This window comes from Myotis davidii, unplaced genomic scaffold (genome assembly GCF_000327345.1).
Source record: "Myotis davidii unplaced genomic scaffold, ASM32734v1 scaffold1509, whole genome shotgun sequence".
In the NCBI taxonomy this organism is placed as follows: Eukaryota; Metazoa; Chordata; class Mammalia; order Chiroptera; family Vespertilionidae; genus Myotis; species Myotis davidii.
In genome coordinates, this window is record NW_006299480.1 from 647603 (window position 1) to 657785 (window position 10183).

Consider the following 10183-nt stretch of genomic DNA (forward strand, 5'->3'; position numbering starts at 1 on the left):
GTGAGGCGTGAGGGCCTTGGCTCCGCGGTGGCCTCATCCTTGAGGTGGGCTGAGCGAATCGCTGCCTCACCCCCATCCACACGGCCCTGCTCCTGCTCCTGCTCCGGGGCGTGGGCGGGCCTCCTGCTGGGCGAGGACCGGGCCGGAGGCAGCTGGGCTGTCTGAGCTTTGACACGACTTCACGGCAGGGACTCTCTTAGGTACGACACGCACACGCACACGCACAGACACGCACACGGTAACCCGCTAGTTCCCAGCCGGCCCCAGTGACAGGCCTGGCGTCAGAGCCTGAGGCCTGGCGCCGGCCCAGCTGCCCTGCCCCCGGGCTCCCCGGCTCGGGGTGCTCTGTGGAATCATCCACCTCCAGGCTCTGCTGCCTGCTGTGCGCACAGAGCCTCGGACTCGAGGCCGGAGGAGGGCAGTGGCCTCGGGCTCCGTGTCTGCTTACCCCAGAGCCCTGGGCATTTACTTAATAACTTATTTTTATCTCATTTTTAAGTCACCTGAGGATATTTTTTTCTATTGATTTCTAGAGAGAAGGGGAGGGGGGAGAGAGAGAACCATTGACATGAGAGAGACACATCAATTGGTTGCCTTGAGCTCAAGCCCCAACCGGAGCCCAGGATTGAATCTGCAGCCCAGGTATGTGTCCTTGACCAGGAATTGAACCTGTGGCCCTTTGGTCCACAGGCTGATGCTCTAACCCAGGGGTCCTCAGACTACGGCCCACGGGCCACATGAAAATACAAATATTGTGTTTTTCCCGTTTTGTTTTGTTTTTTAAATATATTTTATTGATTTTTTCACAGAGAGGAAGGGAGAGGGATAGAGAGCTAGAAACATCAATGAGAGAGAAACATCGATCAGCTGACTTCTGCACGCCCCCTACTGGGGATGTGCCCGCAGCCAAGGTACATGCCCTTGACCAGAATCGAACCTGGGACCCTTGATTCCGCAGGCCGACGCTCTATCCACTGAGCCAAACCAATTAGGGCCCTTTTTGTTTTTTTTAACTTCAAAATAAGATATGTGCAGTGTGCATAGGAATTTGTTCATAGTTTTTTTTTAAACTATAGTCCAGCCTTCCAACAGTCTGAGGGACAGTGAACTGGCCCCCTGTTTAAAAAGTTTGAAGACCCCCCTGCTCTAACCACTGAGAGAGCCAGCCAAGGCAATTTTTTGTTGTTTTTTAATTGACTTTAAAGAGGGGAAAGGAGGGAGAGAGAAACATCCATTTGTTGTGCCACTTATCGATGTATTCGTTGGTTGGTTGTTGGTCGTGCCCTGATTGGGGATCAAGCCCCCAACCTTAGCATATCAGACGCCACTAACCAGCTGAGCTACCCAGCGAGGCCGAAGACACACCTCTAAGTGGTGCGGTGACTCACATGTTACGTGTGGAAGTGTCACCCCCAGGACCACGTTTATGTGACCACTGAAAACACGCTTATACTAGGACAGAGGTGTTTTTGTTGTTAATTTTGCCTTTAGGTTTCACTTCTCAGCCACAGCTCACAGACAGCAGTGCTTTGAGCTAGTTTCAGAGGCGCAGCAGCCCCGGAGGCTCTCCCAGGCTCCTGCCTTCACCCTGCCTGTCCCTGTGCGGCCGTCACGGTGACTGGGGAGAGCGGAAGCGGCTTATGAGCGCGCCCTCCGGCTGGCCCCCTGCGGGTCTCGGGCTGGATGCTTCCTCAGACCTGAAGGGAGCGCTTGCTGTGGGCCTTGAGCGCAGCCTCTGCTCTGGGTGTGGGCTGTTGGGACGTGGGGTGAGGTCTGCCTCTGACTCAGGTCCAGCTGCCATGCACCCCCTGGTGGGCTCGCGTCAGAGAGGATCCCCGCTCTTTGACTCTGGGACACCATTTCGTACCTGCCGTGGTGCCGGGTCGGAGTGGCTGTCGGCCAGGTGCAGGGCTGGGAGCCACAGCTTCATTACCACTGGCCGCGTCATCCCAGCCTCTGGTATTGTCTGCACAGGCTCCCAGGGTGGGCACGGCCAGCCTGTGTTCCTGGGTCCCTGTGGGTCTCATCCGTGAGCGCGTGAGTGCGTCTGCTCTTGGTTCCCACTGTGCACCTGGGCCTCAGGGTCCTCCCACCACGGCCTGTGTTCTGACCTTGGCTGCCTGTCCCCCTTCCCTGCTAAGCCATGGGGAGCTGCTCCTGCAGTCACGCTTCGTGGCAGGGCTCCGTGGCCCCTGTGGTGTGGGTTCAGGCTGTGACCAAGCTCTCAGCTGCCCTCTAGAGTGACATGGCCCTGGACAGTGTGACTGCAAGGGGAGCCCCTGCATGTGCAGACCCCTGCATGGCCCTGCAATTCAGAGGACACAGAGGTGCCTCCAGGAGGGGCCAGGGCCCTGGGCTTGGGCAGAGCCTGTGGGAGGCACTGGGACTGATGCTAAGCTGTGGCCGGCCCAGGCGTGTGTGCAGAGTGCTCGAGAGGTGCCCCTTGTCCTGCTGGCAGGAAAGGAACTGATCTTTAAGACCTGAGCTGCCTTTCCTTGGCTCTGCCCCTACCCTTCCCCTCCTGGGGACGGCTGCCAACTGCAGGCTGCCCCAGATTCCACTGTGGTTTGTGCCAGGGCCCTGGGCAGCGGTAGGGGTGCTGGAGGAATGGGCAGGGCGGAGAGGACTCGTGTCAGAAACGTGCAGGGCCAAGCCAGCTCTGGGCCCTTCCTGTGCCCCTGCCCAGCCTCCCTGTCTCGCCCCGGGGAGCTCAGCCCTTAGCTGGGGAAGGCGAGAGGGCCTGGGTGGGTGGGTCTTGTGACTGTCCATTACAGCATCTCCTTCCTGCCTGCAGCAGGTCAATGGCCAGCAAGGAGGGGGGTCCGAGCCGGCGGCGGCAGTGGTGGCAGCGGGAGACAAATGGAAACCGCCACAGGTACTGACCTTAAGCATCCTCGCCCTCAGGCCCGCCTGTCCACCTGCCTGCCCGCCCGCCTGCCTGCGCGTCCCTGGGCCCAGAGAGAACTGGCCTGGGCGGAGCGGGAGGAGCCCAGGCACTCTTCTCTGCCTTCTGGGCAGAGGCACCTGTCCTGCCCGACCCCCAGCCTCAGGCCTGGCTCTAGCTTCCTTGTCTCTGCCTCTCCGCTGAGCATCCACCTGCTTCGGGGGGGGAGGGGGGTCGTCGCTTTGCGTGTCTCCAGACACTAGGCGGACGGTGAGGCTCAGGTGGGGCTCTGAGCCACTGTGTGCAGAGGGGCTGGTGCGCTGTCCAGACGTGCTGGGTGCTGTTAAGAGTACAGACTGCCGTTTCCGGTCTAATTTGAATAAAGCAGCAAAGCAGAATTCCGTGCAAGCCAAAGCGGGGGTCTAGGCGGACTCTGGTCTCAAGGTGGGTGTGGGCAGATCTTGTCCTGCTCCGGCGCCTGGCCCTTGGCAGGGTCCTGTGGGTGGTAGGGTTCTTTGTGCTTCACCATGGCAGCGCCTGCCTCCAGGGGGTTCCAGCAGGGCCTCAACCACGGAGCCTGGGTGACTGTTGGGGCTGGGCCCTCCTCTGGGTCCCCCACCCCACCCCCAACCCCTACACTCGGGAAGGGCTGAGGAATGCAGCCTGGATCCTGGGAAGTTATGGGGCTGCAGCTGATGGGCTAGGGGGCCAGGGAGCTCCTCCAACCGGCCCTCCTGGCCCTGGTGGCTGTGCAGGCAGCCATTGGTGGTGAGAGAAGGGCCTTTTGTTTACGAAGACAAAGAGGAGATTGAAAAGTTTCTAAGGGCTGAATGGGGGTTGGCATCCATGACCATGGTGACAGCCTGCTCTAGCATGCAGCCCCTGGCTTTGGGGGCCTCTCTCCCACTAAGGAGGACTGGGCTTGGGGCCAGCTGGGTTGCCAGGGGAGGGGCCTCCTGCCCTTTCACCTGTGCTGGTCAGGATGCTGGTTCTGGGAGTTTGGGCCAGCCAGCCCCTTCCTGACTCCTTAGTTCCTCTGTCCTTGAGCATCACTCCTGTGCTGAGACCTGCCTCTCTTCTCTGCTGTCCCTCCCAAGGCTGCAATGCCCAGGGCTCAGAACGCCCCTCTGGAGGGGCCAGCGGGTCTCCTTGCAGCTGCTTGGGAGCCCCCAGCCCGAGCTGGTGGGCAGGCAGGGGTGCTCCGACACCCACACTCTACTTGGTCTGGTGGCTATATTTCTGCTTACATGGCTGTGTTCTTCCCTCTCACACAGCCTAGAAATGAATTTTGGCAGAGGAATGTAAACATAATCCTAGTAGCATCTTCTCAGGTCTGCAGCGGGCTCTGCCTGCCTCCCTCAAAGCCTCTCCTGGGCCCTGTGCTCATCTGCCAGGTGCTGGAGGGTGTCTGGTCCTCCTCTCCCTCCCTGGTGGGTCTGCGCCTGGCTTCTCCCAGGGGCTAGCCCAGCCGTGGGCAAACTACGGCCCGCGGGCCGGATCCGGCCCGTTTGCAATGAATAAAACTAAAAAAAAAAAAAGACCGTACCCTTTTATGTAATGATGTTTATTTTGAATTTATATTAGTTCACACAAACCAGGGAAGAGTCTGGCAAAGGGGCAGGAGCCTCCTCAGGGTCGTGGGGCCTGGGAGAACATCTCCAGGCCCACTGGGCCGTGTGCACAGGTGCGGGAGTGGGGGTTGGAGCACTGCACCAGGTGGGGGCCTTTCCCACACATGCTCGGGCAGTGGTTCCTGGAAGTCCTCCCCAGCAGGAGAGCTGAGTCTGGCCGTCTGGGGCCACAACCAGGTGGCAGTTGGAGTGGGGGGCCCTGGACCATCCAGACCCCCGACCCCCTCCCCCTTGTCCTGGAGGACAGCCAGGGCCGACTCTTGCCCGGCCCGGGACGGAGGTTCTGGAGTCGGGCTGGCCACCAGGGCTGGCCACCTGCCACCTGTCGGCTGCCGAGAAGGCCATTGGGCTGGGCTCTGCAGCTGCTCCAGGTTGGTCCAGGGCCCCCAAGGCACCTGCTGCCTCGGTGGACGTCCTGACCATGGTCCTGGGGGAGACTGCACCAGGCCATGCGGGCGAGCGTGCTGGGACCTGTGTGCTCCTGGGTCCACAGGAGGGGGGCCTTGAGCTTGTTGTTAACACTTCCCTGCTCCCCCCACTAGGGGACAGACTCCATCAAGATGGAGAACGGGCAGAGCACAGCCACAAAGCTGGGACTGCCTCCTCTGACGCCCGAGCAGCAGGAGGCCCTCCAGAAGGTGAGCGTGTACCTCCCAGGGCTGGGTGGGCGTGGGGAGCCACTTGGGGCAGAAGGCCCGTTTCCCCACAGGCCGGGCCCCCAGTGCTCCTCACCGCCTTCTCTCCCAGGCCAAGAAGTACGCCATGGAGCAGAGCATCAAGAGTGTGCTGGTGAAGCAGACCATCGCGCACCAGCAGCAGCAGCTTACCAACCTGCAGGTGAGCCGCCGCCCGCCCTCCACACCCTCCCACCGCCTCCTTCTTTTCCTCTCCTGCGCCTGTGGCTCCCCACCAGGTGTGTGGTCTCGGTTTCTCAAGGACTCCTCCTGGGGACGCCTGGGTCCTCCCCAGCCATGAGTAACCACCTTATCTGCCTGTTGAGCACCCACGGCCCCTCCCGCCCCTTCTCTGTAGCTCTGCCCGCTCCCCGAGCCAGCTCCTCTTCTCGGACTTCAGACTGTTGCCTCAGGTCGCCCCGCGCCCGTGCCCCCTGCTGCACAGCTGACGGTGCAGCACGTAGGGGCGTTCCTCCCTGCCCCCATGGCCTCGGATAAGAACGGTCAGGCTCCCACCCCCGCAGCGAGTCCAGACCACATGGGCTGGGGCCCGGAACTGAGGACGGGCTCGGGCGCCTCCATAGGGCCCTGCTTTAGACCTGTGGCTGGAAGCTGCGATGAGGCCAGGCCAGGCGAGGCCGACAGGTGCCTGGGCCTTGAGCCCCCGCCCCTGCCCAGCCCCTCACATTCACACAGCCAGGTGATGCCTGGCTGTTCCCTTCCGCTCGCTCCCCTCTCCCTTCCTTCTGCCCCCGGCCGGCCAGGCTGTGGGGCGGGGCACCTGGGGCTCTGAGGCCCCTCTGGGCAGGTGCTGGCAGCCGCCACTGGCCGGCCATGTGGGAAGGCAAGCGGGCCTCTTGGCAGGGCGGGGACTCCGGGCCTTGCCGCTGTCTGCGTGAGGTGTGACAAGAGCGGGAGACTGCTCGGCTCCAACAGACTGAACTCTGTCTTTACTGTCTTTCAGATGGCAGCAGTGACAATGGGCTTTGGAGATCCTCTCTCACCTTTGCAATCGGTCAATAGAAATGCTCACTTCTTCCGGGGCTCATGTCCTTAGTCAGGGCTAGAGGGGGGCAGTGCAGCCGCGTGCTGGGGACCTTGCTCCCCGAGCCGGCCCTGCCCGCCAGCTCGGACGAGCGCAACAGAGCGCCAGGCGTGGCGGGGCCAGTGGTGTGGGCGGGCACCCACCTGGGACCGCCCCGGGGAGGCCTCCATCTGCTCTGAGGGTCAGGTAACTGCGGAGGGCAGCCGGCCAGGAGGGTAGGTGCCCACGCCTGGCCCACCTGTACCCGTGCCGCCTCCAAACAGGTGCACCGCCCAGGCCTCCAGCTCCGCCAGTCTCCAGGCTGCCTTGGCTCCTGGGTTGGGGTCAGGCCCTGAGAAGAGAAGGGTCGTAACTCATGGCCCCGTCAGACCCTGGAGGGAGGATGGATGGACAAGGTGGGGCTGGGGGAACCCAAGCTAGCGAGAGAGGGAAGGGCAAGAACTTGGGCCTTGGGCCTGGCTATGAGCAAGGGGCCCAGGGCCTGCGGCCAGGGAGGAGGTGTAGCCATGGCCTTGGCTGCCACGGGCAGAGGAGTTTGGGGAGGAGACACCCCTCCATCCCCCAGAGGCAGGCTGAGGAGGCCAGGGACCCCTCTGGGAACATGGCCCTTTCTCTGGGGGCCCTTCCTGGGCATGCTGTTCTCACAGGCTAGCAAGGTCCTGTCCTCAAGGGCCAGACAGACCCAGTGTCCTCTCTGGGAAGCGTCTGTCTGTGGGGAGCGTCAGGGAGAGGGTCTTCGCCCACCTGCTTGGGGCGCTCCCACGGAAGAGGGATGTGCTTCTGCCTTGGGGGCTTTGAGGAGGGACAGGTGGGGTCATGTCTCGGGTGCCTAGTGAGAGGGTCGTGGTCCCATCTCTGGGGTCCTTGGTCTCAACAGGGAGCCTGAGGCCTGTTTGTCAGGAGCCCAGTTTGAGGAGGTGCTCAATTGGGGGAATTCCTTCTTTGGGGGAGCTGTGGACCTTTTTTTTAGGTCCCTCCTTGAGGGAGGGGATGCCCAGCTTATACTAAGCTGGTGTCTAAAGAAGGAAATGGGCCTCTGGTTATGGGGACTTTTTGTGAGGGTGAGGGGCACCCCTGTTGGTGGAAAAGCTAGAGCCAGGGCCCCATCATCTTTGCCTGCCCTTGGCTGTGGTCTCTTCCCCGGGCCCAGCTCCTCTTGGGGGCCCACTGCTGTGGCTCTAGACACCCCCACCCCCTGCCTGGCACGTTGTGTCTGAGGTGGCAGGAATGGGAACCCCTTCCCTGGGGGTATGGGAAGTCGCTAAGCACAATGGCCAGACTCACCCCAACACAGAGGCAGCGCCTGCCCTGGGCCTGCCAGACCTGTCACCCAGACCTGTCACCTGATGTTCCTGGGGCCAGGTCCCCTGGGTGCGGGGGTGGGCTCCAGGCAGCTCTTTGGTGAGGGTCTGAGGCATGGGGTCTTGCAGTTGCTGAGCTTCTGCCTGAGCTGGCCCTGCACAAGTAGCTATTCTTCACTCTCTCTGCAGGGAGCCCCCAATCTGGGCTCCTGACCTTCCCTGGGGTCTCTTCTGGGCGCCCTGCCTTGTGTCCCCCTCTTGCCTCCACACCAGCGGGTCCTTCCAGCTGGGATGGCACCCCTTCCCTCATCTGCTGGAACACGTGGTCAGGACCCCAGGAGGATCTCCCGGCCCAGCCCAGGACTCCTGGCCTCCAGGCTGGAGCGGGGGCTGGGCGGGAGGGCACACGGCCCTGCCTCCCAGCCACCTCTCAGCTTTGCTGCCAGTCTGCCAGGACCTGGGCGGGCCCGGTGTCCGTGTCCTGCCTTTGGGCCTGGTCTTCCTTCCTGGGGTAGGGTTCTGCGGACCCTCACCACCCTGTCTGCAGGGCTGAGCCTGCACCGTGCTGCTGCGTGGGGAGCCCTCACCACAGTGGTGCTGAGTGGGTGGGCCAGGAGGGGCGTGGGCTGCCTAGCCTCCTGCCATCCCGTCACAAGCCAGTGGCACTCTCTCCCCTTGTGTCCTGCTCCAGATGGCAGCTCAGCGGCAACGGGCACTGGCCATCATGTGCCGGGTCTACGTGGGCTCCATCTACTATGAGCTGGGTGAGGACACCATTCGCCAGGCCTTTGCCCCCTTTGGGCCCATCAAGAGCATTGACATGTCCTGGGACTCGGTCACCATGAAGCACAAGGTGAGATTGGCTCTGCCCTGTCCCCCCCCGTCCCCCGTCCCCGGGCTCTCCAGGCCTAATGGTACATCCTGTGTCCAGGGTTTTGCGTTTGTGGAGTACGAGGTCCCAGAGGCTGCGCAGCTGGCCTTGGAGCAGATGAACTCGGTGATGCTGGGCGGCAGGAACATCAAGGTGAGTGCCAGGGAAGCGGCCCTGGGGCTGATGGGAGATGTTCTGTCCACTCACCCAGGAGATGCGGTCGCCCCCCGGAGGCCTGAAGTGGCCAAGCCTTGGCTGATTGGCGGCTCTTGGTCCCCTGCCTCTCCCCCAGGTGGGCAGGCCCAGCAACATAGGGCAGGCCCAGCCCATCATAGACCAGCTGGCGGAAGAGGCACGTGCCTTCAACCGAATCTACGTGGCTTCTGTGCATCAGGACCTCTCAGATGATGACATCAAGAGCGTGTTTGAGGCCTTTGGCAAGATCAAATCTTGCACGCTGGCCCGGGACCCCACGACCGGCAAGCACAAGGGCTATGGTTTCATTGGTGAGCTTGGGGAGGCTGAGGCACGGCCTGGGCTGGGGCCCACTCCACTCTGTGGCTGGCCCTCATTGCTGCTCCTGCCCTGCAGAGTATGAGAAGGCCCAGTCGTCTCAAGATGCCGTGTCTTCCATGAACCTCTTTGACCTGGGTGGCCAGTATTTGCGGGTGGGCAAGGCTGTCACACCCCCTATGCCCCTGCTTACACCTGCCACACCTGGAGGCCTCCCGCCAGCTGCTGCTGTGGCTGCAGCTGCAGCCACAGCCAAGATTACGGCTCAGGTGAGGGCTAGTACAGTTGTGTGGGTTCAATCCTGGGCAGTAGGCCCCCAGTGCTTTGGGGACTGACTGGTTCTCCGGGTGGCATAGAGTGGAGGCGGCCAGGCTTGGGACTCAGTGTGGTGGCCTTTTCGGTTGCAGGAAGCGGTGGCCGGAGCAGCGGTGTTGGGTACTCTGGCCACCCCTGGACTGGTATCCCCTGCACTGACTCTGGCCCAGCCCTTGGGGGCTTTACCTCAGGCTGTCATGGCTGCCCAGGCCCCAGGAGTCATCACAGGTGAGCCTGCGGGGTCAGGGCTTCCCACCTCCCCCTGCCTCTCTCCTCTGGGCTCACTTCCCCCGCTGCCCGAGCTTACTGGCCTCCAAGCTCCAGGCAGGCCAGCCGGGGTGCGGGTGCTGTGCTCCTTCCTGGGAAGGGGGGGTGGGGAGTGACTGCTGGACCTGGTGTGTTGGCTGCAGGTGTGACCCCGGCCCGGCCTCCCATCCCAGTCACCATCCCCTCTGTGGGCGTGGTGAACCCCATCCTTGCCAGCCCTCCGACGCTGGGCCTCCTGGAGCCCAAGAAGGAGAAGGAGGAGGAGGAGCTTTTCCCCGAGTCCGAGCGGCCAGAGATGCTGAGTGAGCAGGAGCACATGAGCATCTCCAGCAGCAGCGCCAGCCGTGCGGCAAGTTCGGGGCCATCAACCACATCATCATCACCAGGAGAAGCAGGGCGAGGAGGAGGACGCCGAGATCATCGTCAAGATCTTCGTGGAGTTCTCCATGGCCTCCGAGACTCACAAGGCCATCCAGGCCCTCAACGGGCGCTGGTTCGCCGGCCGCAAGGTGGTGGCTGAAGTGTACGACCAGGAGCGTTTTGATAACAGTGACCTCTCCGCGTGACCTCGGCCCGGCCCCTGGACTTGCTCTTGCCCTTGTTTCCTCGGTTTTGTAGTGTCTCGGCCGCGCGCGCGCGCATAAAGTGCAGATGCTGCTGGCCCGAGGCCCGGTGGTCCTGT

The 10183-nt window shown here is 62.4% G+C and overlaps 1 protein-coding gene across 1 annotated transcript; it reads left to right on the forward strand.

Moving 5' to 3' along the window:
- Positions 1–2762: 2762 nt before the first annotated feature.
- Positions 2763–10169, forward strand: PUF60 (poly(U) binding splicing factor 60KDa). Its single transcript, XM_006775141.2, is given in 12 exon segments — positions 2763–2875; positions 5058–5153; positions 5263–5352; positions 6154–6204; positions 8227–8388; positions 8467–8559; positions 8699–8912; positions 8998–9188; positions 9327–9462; positions 9645–9849; positions 9852–9880; positions 9883–10169. Coding segments are annotated over 11 exon segments (1434 nt in total). The 5' UTR covers positions 2763–2875; positions 5058–5075; the 3' UTR covers positions 10068–10169.
- Positions 10170–10183: the final 14 nt, after the last annotated feature.